Below are 20165 nucleotides of genomic sequence, written 5' to 3'. Positions count from 1 at the left end.
CATACCCAGTTTAGTGTCAAATGTTGTTTAAGTCTAGTCTTGAATTGGCTCAGGGAGTTGAGCAAAGTAATTTTGGTTGGGAGAGAGTTCCAGGTTTTGCTAACGGAGTTTGTGAAAAGAGAGTCACCGGCAGAGTTTTTAGTTTTGATAGTGTGGACTAGTAATTTATTAGAGGATCGAAGTGGCCAGTGATTATGATAGGGGTTGATAATATTTTTAAGAGCAGGAGTATTATCTGGATTGTTAAGTATCTTATGGGCAGTTATCATGAGGCTATACTGGATCAAGCTGGGTAGTTCTAGCCACCCAAGCTGGTTTAGGTTAATACAGTGGTGAGTCCTATAAGGCAGACCAGTGGCAAATCTGGCAATATGGTTATATCAGATAAGGAGTTTGTTGAGGACAGATTTGTTTAGATTGGAGCGTATCTGGGATGCATAGAGAAGAGTTGAAAGGAGGTGAGAGTGAGCTATGTTAGATCTAGCAGGTGGAGTTAAGAAGGCTTTTATCCTGTAAAGGGAGCCTAGTTTTTTATTGATGGTCTTTACAGATTGATTAACATGTAGGTCGAATTTGAGATTATCATCAATTAAAACACCTAACAATTTTGTAGAGGAGTCTGGGGAGATTCTTGTGCCATTATTAGATTTAATGGTAAAGGTGAATGCAGTAGACCTGTGTGTTGGTGAGAATAGCAACAGTTTTTTTTTTTTTTTGGGATTCAGGATTAAACAACAACCCGAAAGCCAGTTTTCAGTAGTGTTAAAGGTGGTTTGTGTAGTTGACCACAGTTCGTTAGAAGTTGCCAAGCAAATCAGGGTGGAGTCGTCAGCGTATTGCACACAGATGACTGTAGGGATAGCAGAATAGCAGTTGTTAATGAAGATGGAGAAAAGAAGGGGTCCTAGTCTGGATCCCTGGGGTACACCTAGTGTGTTGGGTAGGAGTTTAGAAAGTTTGTCTTGCCAAAGGACAGCCTGCTGTCTATCTTTCAGATAGGATTGAAACCATTGGATGACTGTAATATCTAGGCAGAAAGTTTTCAGGGTATGGATTAGTAATTGATCCACCATATCAAATGCCTTGGAGAGATCCATGAAGAGGGCTGAGGATATGTTATTGTTATTGCGGTTATGGTTTATGGTATTGGAGAAGGCTAGAAGGCCTGAAATAGTACTGTGGTGCAGTCAGAAGTCTTGCTGGGAGTCTGCCATGAGGTTATTCTGAGTTAGATGATGCATCAATTGTCTATGGATACATTTTTCCATAATTTTTGCAAGGGGATAGTATTGCTATTGTCCTATAACTGGATAACTCAGTAGGGCTATACATATACATATACATATAAATAAGATAAAGTGACTTGGGTTTTTGATTTTTGCCTCTGGACACTAAGACATTCTGTTCATCTGTTTTTAGAAGTCTGTAAATTGCATTATGACGCTGGACCCTGCCTTGGCTTCTTTCCCAGATATTTCTACAATTCCACCTGCATGAAATGTGAGCCTTTTACTTATGGTGGTTGCCATGGTAATGGAAACAACTTCCGACATGAAAAGGAATGTCTCCATGCATGCCAAAGTGAAGGTAAGAGCAAGGAATGTCAGAAGGAAAATAATCCAAAGATACTTTATGTTTTTGAATTATCCAGTTTGATTACATATGAAAATAGCAAGCAAGCAAGGAAGGAGTAACATATAACTGGTGAAAATAACACTATCGACAATTTATGTCTTTTCACATATGTCAAAGCCTGTCTAGTTATCTCAGACACCACATAACATTATGCAAAGAAAAATCCTTGTTCTTGTTTTATTTCCTTTTGAACCATTTTGTGTTCCAAGTTACTTTCACATGTTTAAAAGCAGTTGAAATATTTTACTGTAATGAACTTTATTAATCGTGCATTTATGTAAGCTTGTATTCCTTCGTGTTCTAAACAGGTTTCTTGAGCTAATAACTGTTTCATGAAAAATGTAAAATGTTTTGAACAGACAAAAAATATTTAAGCAATAACCGATGACATGGTGGGATATATTAAAGATTTACCCATGGTTGGTGTGGTTTAATATTAAACAAAGGCAACCGTGGGTAAATCTTCAATATACCACAACCACGGAGTCGGTTATTGCTATTATACTATGACATTATTTAAGAAAAAAATATATTTTCTTAAATAATGTCTTTGTCTAACAGTGGATTACTGTTCTTCCGCAGGTTGTGGTATACTGCTCTTTCATTTTGATTCATAGGTTCATAGGTAGGTACTAGGCTATCGGCCCAAGTGCCTATGTAAGCCTAGCCAACAAGGTTCCCTGGCTTATGCCAACCAAGAAAGTTATTTTCCTGTGCCACTGTTGAGCAGAGATATAGAAGTGATCCCCGGGGTGTATTTCCTATTTCCCATCCACTCATCAAGATTTTTCTTGAAGAGTGCTAATAAAGAACTTTGCTTGACATAGATGGGTAGCCTGTTCCAGAGTATGGGAAGTCTCTGGGACAGGAGTCTATCCCTCCAGCATGTCCTGTTTATTCTGGTGACAAGGTTTAGGTCCCTAGAGTGTGTAGCTTGGAGGGATTGGGATTTCTTTAGGTGTAGCATGTCCAACAGCTCTGGGTTTGACATAGCTTTATATGTTAGGCAGAGATCACCTTGGCGTAGGCGATATGCTACGGAGTAAAGCTGGAGTTTTTTGAGGCAGTCAGTGTAGGGCATTTGTTTGAGGCCAGTAATCCTCTTTGTGAGGTACTTCTGTGGCCTTTCCAGCTGCTGCAGATGTCTTGTGAGGTACATTCCAAATGGGGCGTTGTACTCTATAATGGGTCTAATGAGTGTCGATTAGAGGGGAACAGTGACCTCTTTTTTCCTGGATGAGAACCCTTTTATGATGAGGGGTGTCATGTAGAAGGACTTCCTGACTATTGTGGTGATGTGGCTATCAAAGGAGAGACTACTGTCCACCTGGGTCCCAAGGTCTCATCACACATTCGGTGTCAAGTAGATTGCTGCCTATGTGATAGTTCATGGGTACAGAGTTATTAATAAAGGGGATGATAGTGCACTTTTTGGTATTGAGCTTGAGGCCATGGCTCTGACACCAGGCATCTGTCTCAGCGGGGCCCTTATGTAGGATGTCCACATCATTTGGGGACTTGACTATGGCTCCTAGTTTGCAGTCGTCTGCAAACTTCATTAGCCAGAGGCCTTCTGTGTTAGCCTGTACTTCAGAGAAGTAGATACCAAACAGGAGAGGTCCCAGGATGGAACCCTGTGGTACTCCACTTGTCACTGCTTTAAGGTCAGATTGGGAGTCTGCAACTTTTTACAGTGTGGGTTCTGTCAGTGAGCCAGTTGGCAACCCATCTTGTGACGTAGGGATTTATACATAGTTTAGTGAGTTTAGCTATAATTCCAGAATGGGGAATGGTGTTGAAAGCCTTGGAGAGGTTGAGATAGACTGTGTGAACCACCTTACCCTCATCTACGGCTTTGGTGACTGCCTCAAAGAAGTCGATCATGTTCAGGAAGAATGATCTACCTTTTACAAACCCGAACTGGGTGGGATCCAGTGTTTGGAGGATACCAATGTCTATGCTTATGAGTTCCATGATGATACATTCCATGGCCTTGCAGGCCAGGCTCGTCAGGCTAATAGGACGATAGTTCCCAGGATCAGTGGTGGCTCCCCCTATGTGGAGTGGGATAACTGTTGCTGTGCGCCATTCAATGGGCACAAAGTCTGATGCGAGGCTATTATTGAACATGGTGCTTAAGTGGGGAGCCAGTTCATGTAAAACGCAGCCTGGGATGTTGTCCGGTCCCATGGATGCTGTGTTTTTGGCTTTAGAGTGTGTAGCTTTTACCTGCTTAGTTTTGGTTACAGGGACTTTGCATTCTTCCTGTATAGATATGGGCCCTTTAGGGGGTGTGGGGGGGTTAAGTTAGCACTGAACCCATCTGCCAGGATGCCAGGATGTTGGCAATATCAGTTGGTTCTGTAATTTTCGTGCCATTGTGCTGTAACTCAGAGCAGATCTGGGTGTTGCCATCGAGATTGTTGACATAGCTGCAGAATGCTCTGTGGTTGTCCTTAGAATTAGTGGTGATTTTGCCACGCATACCCAGTACATCAATGCTTTGAAACGGAAGCAACGAAGAAAAGAAAGTCTCCGTTTTCTCTTTTTTTTTAATTGTAAAAAAAAAAAAAGTTTTGGGACACTTTATACCAACGGAAAAGAGTCCGTGCAACCGGACCTTTTTCTGGTGGTATATTGTGGGATTTACAATAGGCACACTGGTTGGGCTGGCCAATTAGCCTGCACGTTTTCAAATATTAATAGGGAGTCATTGTATAATAAGTTATCTGGGATAACATCCTACAGCTATCACAAAAGGCCAAGTCCTAAAAGTGCTATGAAAAGCTGGCAATGTTGCATTGATGGGTTCTGACAATATCCCTGGATGCATATTAAACAGCATGAAGCATGGTTTAGTCACACCCTTAACAACACAGTTCATAGGTTCATAGGTGTTTACTAGGCTGCAACCACAAAGACCTTTTAAGGCCTAGCCATGCAACCAAAATCTCTGACAAGTTTTAGTATCCTTAATAAGTGTAAGCAGGGGCCTGGGAGATGAACCATTTACAAGCTGCCGTTGTCCATTAGAGACATGGGTGCCAAACTAGGGATGAATTTCCTGTTCCCCATCCAATTGTCCAAGTTACACTTGAATTGGGTTAGGGAGGAGCTCTGCTTCTCATTGATGGGGAGCCTGTTCCAGAGAAGGGTTATCTTCTGGGGGGGTCTACTTCACGATGTCAAAAGCAGACAATATCGAAGCTGATATTGTCATCACCACAACATTGAAAGCGCAGAACATCGTGCAGGTAAATGGAAATCTCCATAGGGGGAGTTTTCCGTTTACCTCAATGTATTGCGATCTCGGAGTTGGAATATTTAAGTAGGGGGTGTGTGGGGTGCAGGGGGCTTGCCCCCTTTTCTATGCTAGTTAGTTTTTATTTTTTTTGTTTTTTTTTTTTGAAAACATTATTCGATGTTTTACTACATTGATCACTAGAGGTCGACCTTTAGTGATTCGATGTAGTAAAATTTCGATAACGTGATATAGACACTCTTCTGGGATACATATTTGTCTCTCCAACAGGTCCAATTTATATCACATTCAAGTTTTAAGTCTTTAGAACAGTAATTCTGATGCTGTTTGTTTTGTGGATATGCAGGAGGTCCATCATAGTGGAGTCTGACAATGTCTTGTATGCCAGGCAAAGAACTTCCCTCAGTAGCATATATGAGACAGAATACAGGGATAGGGCCTTGAGGTGGTCTGTAAAGGACATATTACTTATGCCAAGAGTTCTTTTATTGAGAAACCTCTTTGGATGTTATAATTGTTGGGTATGCCTGGTTAGCTACATGCCAAAGTCAGCATTGTACTCAATGACAGGTCTGATGATGCTGAATACAGTGGAACAAGGACTTCCTTGGACCTATATGACATACCTTTGTTTATAAGTTACACAGTACAGAATGATTTCCTCACTTCTGTAGAGACATGATCGTCAAAGGTTAGATTACTGTCTGAGTGTCCCCTAAGACCCTGACTACTGTATCAACTCTTAAGGTATGTTGTCAATATGATAGTTACCAGGGGTGAATGACTTCCTGAAGGATACTATTATGCATTTCTTGGCATTTAGTTTTAGTTTGTATCAGATCTTTCTGGATAACATTTCTGGATTCACTGACAGCTCCTAATGTGCAATCATCTGCAAATTTATCCAACCTGAGGCCACTGACATTAGCCTTGATTTAAGAGAAGTAAATGCCAAAAAGGAGTGGTCCTAGGACCAAACCCTGAGAGACTATTCTTATGGCTGAGGTCTTTGTAGAGGTGTACTCCCCCTGTTCAATCTCAGCCTCCATACAGGTTTTGTACCAAGTGAATGGACAACAGCTACAGTCATTCCCTTGCATAAAGGAGGAACTTCCACAAACCCACACATTTACAGACCCATAAGTGTGACTAGCCTCATATGCAGAGCTATGGAAAAACTTATCATGGAACTAATCAATCAGGACATAGGGAATCTCTAAACATTGGACCTGTCCCAATTTGCATTCATTAAGGGCAGGTCATGTTTTCACAACCCGGTAGTTTTTTTTTTTTTTTAAACAGTCTTCAAAGCAAATGGTGAGGACAAAACCAAACACAACATATAAATTGACCTGACCAAAGCTTTTGTCATGATTCCTCACTCAGGCATAGTAGAAAAGCTAAATAAACTATGAATAAACACCTACATCACCTGTTGGATTACCAAATGGCTCACAGATAGAACGCAAGAAATAAAAACAGAGGAAGTTATCTCCACAGACAAACCAGTCACCAGTGCAGTCTCCCAGATTTCTGTGCTGGGATCCCTCATTTTTTGGCATCTACTTTTCTTAAGTAAAAGCCAATACCAAAGGGCTCTGGCAAACGTTTGCAGATGAGTACAAGCTAGGAACAGTCATTAAATCCGCCAAATGACTTGGCCATCCTGCAGGAAAGTTTGTTCCAAATAACTGACTTGTGCCAAAATCATGGACTTAAACTACATGCCAAAAAAATGCATTATTGTATCCTTTGGGAAGTCATCTACCCCAGGGACCTACCATATTGACAATATGCTCCTAACTCTTGCCCCATTTGTTTTGAATTTGGGAACTTATCTTGACAGTGACCTAACATTTCACCAACATGTGTCCAGTATTGTAAGAAAGTCCTTCTATATTTCAGAGCTTATAAACAAAGGAATTGTGTCTAGATCTACTGAATATAGTGTCCCCTTTGGTATGTATCTTTCCAGACACATACAACAGCTGGAATGCCCACAGGCATGCCTTACTAAAAGGATACAAGGGCAAAACAACATGTCGTACAATGACTGACTCATAGCCAGGTCACTATTCTCGGTATCCAACAGACTGCCAAGAGGTGACCTGTGTCTGGCATACAAGGCATCCTCTGACCCATTACTGATGGATTTACTACACTACAGCAAGTCAAACAGCATCAGAAACACTGTCTAGAGATCTAAATCTATTCTGCAACATCAACAAAATAGTTTGGAGGGGCAGGTACATCTCGCAGAGGATACTGCTTCTGTGGAAAACTCTGCCCATCCCTGTCCGTATTCAAACACAACATGGATCTATAGATGGGAAACAGAAAATTTACCCCAGGACTGCCCCCTGTGCTACTACTAGACAGAGCAGCTCATAAAAGCTTTACCCAGTGCATAGGTCCCCTCAAATTATCTATGGTATGATCCTAGTTATTTTTATTAGGGGTACTATATAATTATCGGCCATAGGATGGGTAAGGCTAATCTCTAACCAAATGAGGTAGGTTAATTTGAGCACAAAAAAGTAAACTGTCTAGGCCTACAATGGCCAGCAATGGAAGCTAGTGTAGTACTTATGCATGAACCTAAAATAATATGGTGATATCTAAGACAACTCTGCTTCAAATATAAATGCCCTACAGGAGGTAAACAGGTTTGCTGGACAACACATGAGAATAAAAGCAAGGGATGGAAGATGTTAGGGAATTCTGAGGGAAGAGTGTTAAGGTTGAGTGATGCTAAACACACACTACAGTAACTTTATTAGTCAGTACTAATTGTCGATAGCAGACTAGGTGCCCTCAATATTTGTGTTCTGGACATGAAACATTTGGTACTCAGTTCAGATATTCATATGGCAGGCACTTTGTCATCTAAGTTATGAAGAAACAAGACAGCCAAGCCTGAGTTCACACTATTTTTTGTGGGTAAGTAAAGAGACAACAACATTCTGTAAATGTTTGGGGGTAAGGTGTCAGAGCCATAGTTGGGCCAAATAGTAACCTGTGCCGGTCCCACAATGTTGTGCCCCATCCCCTCAGCTCTTAAAGTGAAGAGCAATAATAAAGGACTGTTGCCTTTTGCATGAAACTGAAGTATAGAACCCAGTCCACGGTGCACTACCTCCCACATCCCATAACTTTTCGAGTGAAGAGGGATAAAATCTTTTTTTTTTCTTTTAAATTGTAACAAACTAATTAAGAAATGCCATGTTGGTCTGTGAACAGAAAACACAAGGACACTGTAACACATCTGTGATGTAATACCGTTTATTGGACCCTTCCAATCCTTTGGGCGCATTTGTGAATTGAAGATTCTGTTGTATCCCTCTGTCTTTTAATTCCTGCTCTTACTTAAACTTTTTGGCTGGCAATAGCGCCACAAAAAGAGTTCCTGTCTGCCTGAAAACTCAAGTAATTGGAATACTGCTATGGTGTCTTAGAGGATAACAGAACAGTGCTTAACCTCCACTAGCACTGGGAAAAATGTATATTTGCCAGTGCTTTCTCCTTCCATTTGCTAATTATAAAATAGTGTAGACATTTAAATTCAGAACTAAATGCTGAAAATAATAAAAAAGCTAAGACAAAACATCCAGGAAAGGTGTGTGTGTGTGTGTGTGTGTGTGTGTGTGTGTGTGTGTGTGTGTGTGTGTGTGTGTGTGTGTGTGTGTGTATGGGGGGGGGGACCACAAATAATGCACTGATCCAAGACACCAACAGCATTTTAGAGGATTCTGACTAGCCTATTGTGGGTATTTAAGACATGAGTGTCTTGCATTAAAAGATAGATAAGCTCTCCACAGAGATGGTATGGAGAGGGGAAACCTTTATGGATTATGTGAAGAAGAATGACAGGAGGCTGGAGGACGTAGAACTGTTTTAGTGAGCATTTGGATGTTATGGAAATACTGCAATTGGAGGAAAATGAGCTGCAAGAGAAGACAGAAGAGCTAGTGAGGGAAGCACATGAACAGAAGCTGCAGGAATTGAAAGACAGAGGGACACAACAGAATCTTCAATTCACAAATGCACCCAAATGATCGGAAGGGAAAGGCGGCTTACAGGTTATGGTGGAGATGCTAAGGCAAGGGACTAGTTTACCTAAAGATGACATATTTTTGATGGGATGTATCCTACTTCACAGCAAGCAATGCAGAGGTTCAGCAGGCCAACTGTAATTAAATGAGCAGAATTACCAGCTGAAGGAAATGCTTCGAAGTAAATTGTGGCAGAAAGGGAAGGTTTTAACAGATGGCAGTCAAAGGATATTTGTGAGCCATGATTTTTCCCTTGGAAAAAGGCTTAGAAGGAGTCATTTTCACTGAGCTCTTTAAAGTATGCTAGAAGTTAAATTTAAGGTTTGTGATCATATACCCAGTGACACTGTGATTGGGTTTCCCTCAGTGGGTTAAATTCTTTGTTGACCCTGAAATTGCAGTAGCAGAGTTGGAAAAATACAACCATTTTCAGGAATAATGGAATGAAACAGGACTGAAACTCAAAGAGGGACAATCTTCATCTGGGAAAGGCAAAGCCATAATAGAAAGATGACCTGTAAGACCATTTCCTGTCTGCAGGAGAAAGACTGAAGAATGTCAGAAAGGGGCTGGACAGCAAACAAAGTGAATTAGGGACAAGTTGTCGTGAGCAGGTGAAGATAATAAGACAGGATAGTGAAGAAATGAAAGAACACAATTAGGGAGAATTTTGAAAATGAAAAAAGGATGAAAAGCTCATTAGCATCCATGAGATGAGAAGAACCGATAGTCTCAGTCATATCGCCAGAACAGCTTTGGTACTTAATTTGACAGAACTTGCAGCAAGTGCAGTTATTAGATTGATCGCTAAGGACTGAGATGACTATCATGAACAAAAATGACCGCATAGAGTTGGAAGGCAAGAGCACTTGGACATTGCTATTAGGTACCGCATAGATATTTCATATGTATTATGTATATTCATATATTCACTTGCCTAATAGAATATTATTAATTTTACTTTTTGGATGAATACGCAAGTATGTTTAATTTTAATGTTTGATGACTGCAGAGGTTTCTAAGTCGTGGGGATCTACTTTTGGGGTGGAAAATGGAATTAGGGGAGAGAGAATACACTGTGGAGAGTGAAATGGAGACATCAAGCCTACCATAGAAAAACAAATGGCTGGGATAATGGAACTACTGTTTATGATAGCTGAATCTAGTGACTGATCGAGGAATTAGCGTGATGCAGCACAGGCCAGGGCCCATGCATGGAAACCGCATCTGGGCTACATAATAGGCATCAATCTATAATTTATTTATTTATTTACGTATTTATTTATTTTTACATTTCTTTACTGGGAAAGGTCTACTGAGTTTTAACCCATTTTCAGCAGAGGCCAGGGAAGAAAAGCTCCAAGACAATTCTTAACAAGTAACTTACTTATTACGTTAAGGTTTACAATGAGAAGTTCCAAGAGAAATTTTAGCAAGTAATATACATGATACATTACAGTTTACACAGAGTTTAGAAAACATATCTCAGAACATAGTCTGATGTGGAGATCACATTCATATTTCAGAACATAATGTGGTACGCGGATCACAATGAACATTAGAAAAATAAGTAAATCATAGTGTTATACTTATTACATTTTCTACTAATGACATTACATCTACTCATGAAAACTGTGATATAGGTCTAAGAGAGGTTGAGAGGCACTGTAGAGTCGAGAGACTGGTGTTAAAGAAGAGAAAATATGAAGTGAGGTGGGAGATGAGGAAGATCGGCAAGTTTACACAAGGGGAAAGATTTGGGGTTTGGACAGAATAGGAGTGGGGAAGGAAGGGAGAGGGTGGGGGGATAGGATGAGAGGTAAGTAGTTAATAGATGTTAGAGTTTACTATGTTAATGATATATTAAAAAGTTATCAGAGGAGGCTATTGTAGTTAAAGTGTAATAGGATGGACAGAGTTTTAACCAGGGCTTGACCAAGGGGATGGCGTGTTATAGAAGGCAAGAATATTTATGAAAGGCTGAAAATATAATAAAATATATGCAGCAAGGAACAAGAAAGAAGTCCAATGCCTGCACCTGATTAGACAGCAATGATAATGCAATAGGGGACACTCAGCACTCGATGGGGAATGATAGTATAATGAATAAAATACGTGCACTTTCACAGTACTCTGTGACTGTTTGTTTTAATTGTGACTGTTTATTGATTAAGCTCGAGTACAGCTAAGCCCGTCAATGGGCAGTTGACCTAATTCTAACATTTCATCAACTAATGGGACAAGTCAGCTGGTTGGGTAGAAATTCAACATAAGTTTCAAGTCTCTAATAGGTCAATGGATTCACAACCTGGTACAATACTGGCTAAATAAAACCTGATAAGGATGGCAAGTGTGGCAGTGGGGTCTGGGACTTTGAAGTGCCACTGAGGGCAATATACAGCACCACTATTGCACAAAGGGGTATTTAGCAGACCGCAGTGTAGCTGATAATGCAGGAAGCCTTCAGGAAATGTATCTGTAGGGAGACCGCTCTATCAGTTTTGATAGCCTGGTGGAATGATTTACTCTTCGAAACTTACCTGTTAAGTAGTTTAAGCTTTTGTTTAGTTTAAAGGGGGGATGCTGTTGTTAGTAAGGCAACGTTGAGAGCAACGACTTTGAAGTGGGTGAGGCCAGAGTACTATGGATGAATATCAATGGAAAAGGCACAAATATTGGTAAGATGCTACAGCTAAGAACCAAAATATGGTGGAAAGGGATATATTATATAAAGTTATGCATGTATATTTTAGCTTTGCTTTGTTGCATGGATTTTTTTTTTTGTTATTCTAGTTATGCTTGCTGCCTGAAGGAATCCAAAGGATACTGCATAAGACTGTGCTACAGTTATATTACTGGAAGAGACTCAAGGATGTCAGTGATTGAATGAAAACATGAGGATGAGGTTTTTAACATAGAATGTGAATGAGTTGGCTGATGAAATGAAAATATAAGGGCATTAGAATACATCTCAAAAATTAAGTTAGACATATAATGTTACAAGAAATCCATCTTAATAAAGTAAAGACTACAAATTTAATATTAAGGACACACTATAAGGGATTTTAGGCAATGGCACAGAATGGAAGGAAAATTTATTTTATTAAGCAGGCAGCTTTTCTGAAGATTGAAGACAGCATAATTGATAAATGGGGAAGATATATTTTCTTAACTCATTCACTCCAATGGAGCTCAGGAAGTTTGCACTGTAACTTCCAATGGGCAAACTCTAAGCCTTTAGACAGAATCAAATTATGTCCTCACATTTCAAACAAATGTTCATACATCTGGAATCATAGTGGTTATGAAAGAAGTATAAATGGCACACATTTAGTTTATTTATTTAACATTTGTTTACTGGGAAAGTCCGACTAGGGCAGAGCCCATTTTCAGCAGAGACCTGGGGAGAAACTCTCCAGATGCATGTCTTTGGAATGTGGGAGGAAACCGCAGCACCTTGTGAAAACTCATATGAATACAGGCAGGACATGCAGACTCTGCAAAGAAAGCACCCCAGTCAAGAATCGAACTGGAGAACCTCTTGCTGTGAGGTCACAACGCTACCACTGCACCACTATACCGCCCAGCACAAACTCACCACAATTTTTATAGTGGTAGTATTCTGTAGATTCTAGGTTGTAAACCTAATTTTAAGTCAAAGTAAACACAGTAACTATTACATTTGTAATATTTTGTAAACAACTTACAATGTCTCAGCAACCACTCATGTTACACACACACTTAGCAGCATTTTATTCATCTGGATGAGAGCTTTCATATGAGGCTACGGAGTTCTGCCTGTGTTACTTGATTGTTGAGATATTTAGAAAAATGTGAAAATTATATCTTTATAAATGAATATCATAAAAACAATTAATATCTATTTACCTGCATTAGAGAGAGGTCAGATATTAATGCAGTTGAGTTTATTATTGTGTAAGCTTTAACATGAAATATTTTAAAACCTTGATACTAAGTATATTTTTTGTTGCTTTCCACATCTGAATACCTAGCAACTGCATTTCGCCTGCCTTTCTGTTACATTGAAGCTGTTTTTACTGCATTTAACTTAATATTGCACTTGGAATCCTTGTTTGTTACTATTTGACTGTATTTGTAGCAAATTCTTCTGTGTAAGCTGTAGTAGCTGATTCATAGCATTTATAAGTGTTTGCTGTACCTGTTTCTGCCTGTTTTGTGAAAAAAAAGAAAAAAAAGAATAATATCTCTTGTTTTTCCTGCTTTACTAGTTTAGTCCAGTTTCAGAGTTGCTGATTCCTGGGCTTTGGTTGTAGTTCCTGTGTACTGTTTCCTTGCCTTATTTGTGGGAAGGGAAGCTACCTTGCTTACCAGTGGGAGTGGGAAGCATTGAGCTGCCTTGGTCCAGTTTTGTGAGGTATCAGCCAGTAACTAGTAGTTTATTGGTCGTTTTGGGCCAGTTACTAGCTTTTTCCAGCCCCTGGTATAAAACTTTCAGCTTGTACCTACTCAGCACAGACTCCACGTGGGCCAGCAGAGTAATCCAGGCTGCAGAGAGCTGAATAAGCGACTTTTCTTGATACTAAGTATATTTTTGTTGCTTTCCACATCTGAATACCTAGCAACTGTATTTCGCCTGCCTTTCTGTTACATTGAAGCTGTTTTACTGCATTTAACTTAATATTGCACTTGGAATCCTTGTTTGTTACTATTTGACTGTATTTGTAGCAAATTCTTCTGTGTAAGCTGTAGTAGCTGATTCATAGCATTTATAAGTGTTTGCTGTACCTGTTTCTGCCTGTTTTGTGAAAAAAAGAAAAATATCTCTTGTTTTTCCTGCTTTACTAGTTTAGTCCAGTTTCAGAGTTGCTGATTCCTGGGCTTTGGTTGTAGTTCCTGTGTACTGTTTCCTTGCCTTATTTGGGGGAAGGGAAGCTACCTTGCTTACCAGTGGGAGTGGGAAGCATTGAGCTGCCTTTGTCCAGTTTTGTGAGGTTTCAGCCAGTAACTAGTAGTTTATTGGTCGTTTTGGGCCAGTTTCTAGCTTTTCCAGCCCCTGAGATAAACGCGCTAAACGCTGCTAGAGCGATTTAGCCGAGCTGCCACTGTTGGACACTAGGGCAGTGCCGGTTAAGCAGGTTTAAACTATTCGGCGTACCTAAAGTCCACTCTTCAAATTTTGCCTTAAAACTACCTTCCTCGAACTATACTACTGTTCAAATCAGCGTATCCTATAACTAAAAGATCATCTCTACTTGACTCCAAGTAGACTATTCTCTATCTATTAAACCTAGCACTTGCTCCTACAGTACTTATTACCTTGATACGGCACTCTTGTCATAGATAGTACCCCAAAAGGCAACCCCCATTTCTCGGTCAACCACGCCCCGAATCTTTTTAAAGTTTTCGTCTACCCTTGTAGCATGTCGAGGGATCAGTTGCTAGTGTCCTCTCCTGCTCAGCTGGTGAACCTGGGAATATTGAGGCAATGTTTCAATTGCCTCATGTACACAGACAACCCTTTCCTCCTCCCACAAAACACAAATACATGCGAGAGATGCAACTATACGGCCAAACTGGAGGCTGAGCTCTTCAACATAGGACTGGCAAGACCAGTCAGGAGGAGAAGGTTACCACACACACTATAGACCCAGTCTCACATAGTACCATTACAACCTCAAATCATACACATAAACACACAAAGACATACTGGAGGCTCTGATCAAAAATCTACCAAAACAGCAGAGGCCACCAAAGCAGACACCCAAACAACCACCACCTCAGAACACAACACCCGCAACACATAGACCTCACAGTCAGAGTGTCAAACAGTCACAGCCCTTAAGGCCAAACACAATGCCAGACACACTAGTCATTGGTGACTCCATAGTCAGACACACTGATGTCCCGCTCACCAGACTGAGTAAGGAGAAGGTCACAGTAAGCTGCCTGACGGGCGCTAGAATCCGCCACATAACGCAAGCACTCAGGTCTCTCAACAGCAGGTACAAATATGACTCAGTCATTGTCCACGCTGGTGTAAACGACCTGAGGCACTCTCCTTGACTACATGAAAAGAGACATTGAGGAGCTCTCTGATTATGTAGCCCAGGCAGGTATGACCCTGACCTTGAGCAGTATCCTACCTTCACCAAGAATGATGCCACAATACAGAGATAAGATGATCAGCTTTAACAATTGGCTTAAACACTGGTGTCATTCAAAGGGGATCCAGTATCTGTCTGCCTGGGATGACATGCTGGTCAAGCCACGCTGCTTCGCAAGGGACGGCTTGCACCTGTCACCCCTGGGATTCCGGATATTGGCAAAGGCTCTTGCCACCCCCATAGTGCCTTTTTCAGGCAAGGCTCAAATTCTAAACCTACCACCCTAGAACACAAAAAAGGAAAAAAACTAAGGGTAATGCTGCTCAATGCCAGAAGTCTAAATCTCAAAATGCACGCACTCGAGGCCCTTCTCAGTATGGAGAACATCGATGTCTGTGCTGTGACAGAAACCTGGTTCAAGGCTCCTGAGAGCACCCCAGCCCTATCAGGTTTTACCTCATATCATGCTCCGCCCCAAAATCCGGACAATACCAAGAAAGGAGGGTATCCATATTCATCAAGGACACCCACACCTCAAGACTGGTGGCAACGCACGATGCATCGGAGACCATCCAGGTGCAATTAACCATAGGCAAGACTGCTCTGCAAATTGTAGCATGTTACAGGCCACCCTCACAAACTCAGGAAACTCACATGGCCTTCCTGAAAACACTAGAGGGATAAATGTATCACCAAACACCATCATACTAGGTGACTTCAATTACCCTAATATAGACTGGGAACACTACTCAAGCCCAAACACCCTAGCCCAAAAGTTCCTGGAATTCATAAACTCAAATGCCATGGAACAACTAGTCACCATCCCCACAAGAGGAGATAACATACTTGATCTCATCATCACGAACATGGGAGCACAATGTTCAACACTGGAAGTATACCCCTCACTGGTGAGATCAGATCACAAACTAATCTCGCTGGAGGTCCTCATCCCACCCCACCTGAAATAAAAAGACCACAGTAAAGAACTTCTCAAAAGCCGACTTCACACTTCTAAAGACTAGTGTGGTCTCCTTTCAGGCCCAAACAATACTCAAGCCACTGAATCACTTACAAACGCCTTCTACCAGCACCTGCAGGACTGCATGGATAAGGCAATCCCAAGCAAAACAAAGACTCTTTGTACCAAAGGCAAGCGTCCAGTCTGGTGGACCCCAGCCATAAACAAACTCTACAACAAAAGGAGGAAGCTACTACAAGATAGAGCAAAATCCTTAAAAGGTAAGACACCCTTGATCACTATAAGTAAAAACTAAGAGCTCTCATAAAATCATCCAAAGCAAATTTCGAGAGAAAAATAGCTAAAGACTCAAAAGACAATCATAAGGCCTTCTTTAGCTATGTTAGAAACCTAGGAGGAAACTCCCAGATATGCTCAGAACTAGTTCAAAATGATGTGAAGATTACTGATCCTACAGACATTGCCAACATACTGGCTGACAGGTTCAGTGCAAACTTCTCTCCTCCCCCAAAAGGAGAGATATCTATACCAAATGAGTGCAGCCCCCAAACATCTCCAGCCCAAGTGAGAACTGCTCTCTCCAAAGCAAAAACACAGCATCCATGGGACCCGATGGTGTCCCCGGCTGTGTGCTCCACGAACTCAATGAGGAATTAAACCCACAGCTAGGACAGCTGTTTAATCAAAGTCTTACCTCTGGATACGCACCCAGGAGTGGCGCACTGCAACTGTGGTCCCACTTCACAAAGGCGGTGCCTCCACAGACCCTGGAAATTACCGCCCATTAGCTTGACAAGCCTTATCTGCAAAGCCATGGAGAGGATCATAATGGACCTCATAAATAAAGACATAGGGAATTTGCAGACTTTGGATCCAACCCAGTTTGGCTTTGTCAAAGGCAGATCATGCCTTTTAAACTTGGTTGACTTTTTCAAACAGTCACCAAAGCCATTGATGAGGGAAAGGCAGTCCATACAGCCTACCTCGATCTGGCTAAGGCCTTCGATACAATACCCCACTCGGGTATCATTGAAAAACTCATCAGCTTAAATGTTAACCCATACATCACAAGATGGGTTGCAAACTGGCTGAGTGACAGAACCCACAGGGTCAGAGTTGCTGGCGCCATGTCAGACTCAAAGCCTGTCACAAGTGGTGTCCCACAGGGCTCAGTCCTGGGCCCACTCTTGTTTGGCATCTACTTTTCCAAGTACAAGCAAACACAGGAGGTTATGACAAAGTTTGCAGATGACTGCAAACTGGGCCATAGTAGAAAACACATCTGACACAGATATCCTTCAGAAGGGTCTCACAGAAACGGATAACTGGTGCCAGAGCCACGGCCTAAAGTTAAATGCCAAAAATGCATAGTCATACCCTTCGGGAAAAACAAGGTTACCCCTAGCTACCAAATAGGTGGCAATCCACTGAGCACAGAAGAAGTTATCAGGGACCTGGGGACCCAGGTTGATAGTAGTCTGTCATTCGACACCCATGTAGCTAAAGTAGTTAGGAAGTCCTTCTACATTGCCCACCTTATCATGAAGGGATTCTCATCTAGATCAAGGGAGGTCATAGTCTCCCTTTACTCATCACTCATCAGACCAATGATTGAGTACAATGCCCCATTCGAATGTATCTGACCCGACACTTGCAGCAGCTGGAGAGGCCACAAAAGTTCCTCACCAAAAGGATAAAGGGTCTCAAAAATCTGTCCTATGCTGCCCGACTGAAAGAACTCCAGCTCTATTCAGTCGCCACCGCTTGCTCAGAGGTGACCTTTGCCTAACATACAAGGCCATGTCAAACCCAGATTTGATGAATATGCTTCACCTCAAAAATCTAGATCCATCAGAGCCACAAGGGCGGAGACTTAAACCTCGACATGGCTATTAATAGGACGTGCTGGAGGGATAGATTCATCACCCAAAGACTCCCTATGCTGTGGAACAAAATCCCGGTACATGTGAGGCAGAGCACCTCGCTGGCCTTGTTCAAGAGAAATCTTGACCAATGGATGGGAGATCGCAGATATACCCCAGGAATTACTTCAGTGTCACTGCTCGACAGAGGCACAGCAAAATAATGGGTATAGTTCCCCATACTAAAGGGGTGCAATGGGCTAGGCTTATAAATGCCCTCGGGCAGATAGCCTAGTATGAACCTATGAACCTATGAACATACCATGGTTTTGGAATTATTGATGCAAATATGAACAAGCAATATTTGACAGCTAGAAATGTCAGCAGGAGTTAACTGCAGATGCACCTGGCAATGTCACTCGGATGTAATGAGTTAAGAAGATACTGTGGAAATAAAAGGATCACATTAGGAAAGCTAAACCTACCCCTAAAAACAACTAAAGAGGAAATGGGATACATTTTTAATGAGGCAATAAGGTTCTACCAAGGGATGCATGCTGCTTTTGGCAGGAGATTGGAATGTTGTTAACATTCCTTAATGATGCAAGTGGAGGACATAGAACATGAGAGGTTACTCGGGGGTAAATATCTAGAACACCTCAGTCAGTTGTATGGACTATTGTATACAGGTCAAAAGGAAAGAATAAGGGGATCTATATGCATTTCACAGAAAGATATGGAAGCTGGTAAAGACTGAATAGAATCTTTCTAGTGCGCACAAATATTTGGTTAGGCAGTTATACACATCCAAGACTCTGATCGTGCCCCAATAGAGTGTGACATGGAAAACTGAGGAAGATGAGGATGAGCAGACAATGGAGGGCATGAAGTAGTTGGTGAAAGCATAAACAGTAATTGCATAAATTACAGTTATTGATAGGTAAGAATATAAAAGAGTTACTTGGAAAAGGTGATGAGAACCTTAGAAAATGGGACACTATAAATGAAAAAGTTGCTAAATCCATGGCAGGGCAGGAATCGAAAGGATGGCTAGCAAAAAGTTAAGTAAAGATAGTAGCCAAGCTAGACTGAGTGAGTGATAAGAAACAAAATAAGAAATGCACCATCATTAAAGTGACATGCAGCACAGGCTAAATACGTGCATGGTTCTAACCTCAGCGTCATCTCAGGTTAATGTTCAGTGTGTATGCAATGTAAACTGCACCTAAATTGTATTCTAAATCCCTCTGTTGGCACGTAGTAAAAGATAATTACCTAGAAGTAGATAAGTAGAGTGTAGAGCCATCATGCTTAAAGGTCTTACACAGTGGGACTTACTATGTAATTCATTAGGGCCCCCTTCTGTCGACTGACTCTGTCTTATACAAACTCTAGTGTTTTATTTCTGTTATCATTTATCATTATTTCTCTAGTTTTTAAGTATATGCATTCCATACTTCTCAACCTCTTAGAGCAAAAAATCTGGACAAAGCCTAAAATGATTTTAAATATTGCTCTTACAAACTTAGAAAGTTGATAGAATAACAGGTTTTGCATTAGCATGAATTTTCTGAAGGATGTGGAGTCTTAAACTCAAATGTTTGTCATTATTTAATGACTTCAACCCTCAGCTATTTGCCAGAAAAGTACAGATTTTAGGAAAAACACACCGAAAATATGAGGAGGCAAAAATCTGGACATTCTGCGAAAATCTGTACAGTTGAGAGGTATGATACATTCATTTACTGATCTCTGTCAGTACAATTTCAGATTAAGCCAATGATCTGGTGAAGTCAAAAGGTGAAATCATTTTGTTTTTGTTTACCAGCAAAAAGGAAAACAAAGGTAAAGTTCACAAATTATTCCGCAGCTCTGGAATGCATACTGATATTAAGGACAAAAACTGAGCTATAAGCACAAATTATACCGCAGCTCTGGAATGCATACTGATATTAAGGACAAAAACCTGAGCTATAAGCACAAATTATACCGCAGCTCTGGAATGCATACTGATATTAAGGACAAAAACTGAGCTATAAGCACAAATTATACCGCAGCTCTGGAATGCATACTGATATTAAGGACAAAAACTGAGCTATAAGCACAAATTATACCGCAGCTCTGGAATGCATACTGATATTAAGGACAAAAACTGAGCTATAAGCACAAATTATACCGCAGCTCTGGAATGCATACTGATATTAAGGACAAAAACCTGAGCTATAAGCACAAATTATACCGCAGCTCTGGAATGCATACCGATATTAAGGACAAAAACTGAGCTATAAG

At 41.0% G+C, this 20165-nt stretch overlaps 1 protein-coding gene across 1 annotated transcript in view; it reads left to right on the top strand.

The window, feature by feature from the left end:
* LOC122790963 (papilin-like) overlaps positions 1-20165 on the top strand; it is a 169797-nt gene that overhangs the window by 87401 nt on the left and 62231 nt on the right. The window contains exon 7 of the mRNA XM_044058684.1: positions 1420-1587. Within this exon, the coding sequence (XP_043914619.1) occupies positions 1420-1587 (168 nt within the window). The remainder of the gene's footprint in view (positions 1-1419; positions 1588-20165) is intronic.

Source organism: Protopterus annectens, chromosome 16.part0 (genome assembly GCF_019279795.1).
Source record: "Protopterus annectens isolate FY-2018-M chromosome 16.part0, PAN1.0, whole genome shotgun sequence".
Classification (NCBI taxonomy): Eukaryota; Metazoa; Chordata; order Ceratodontiformes; family Protopteridae; genus Protopterus; species Protopterus annectens.
Note: the sequence above shows the minus strand (reverse complement) of the source record. Positions and strands in the feature narration are given on the sequence as shown.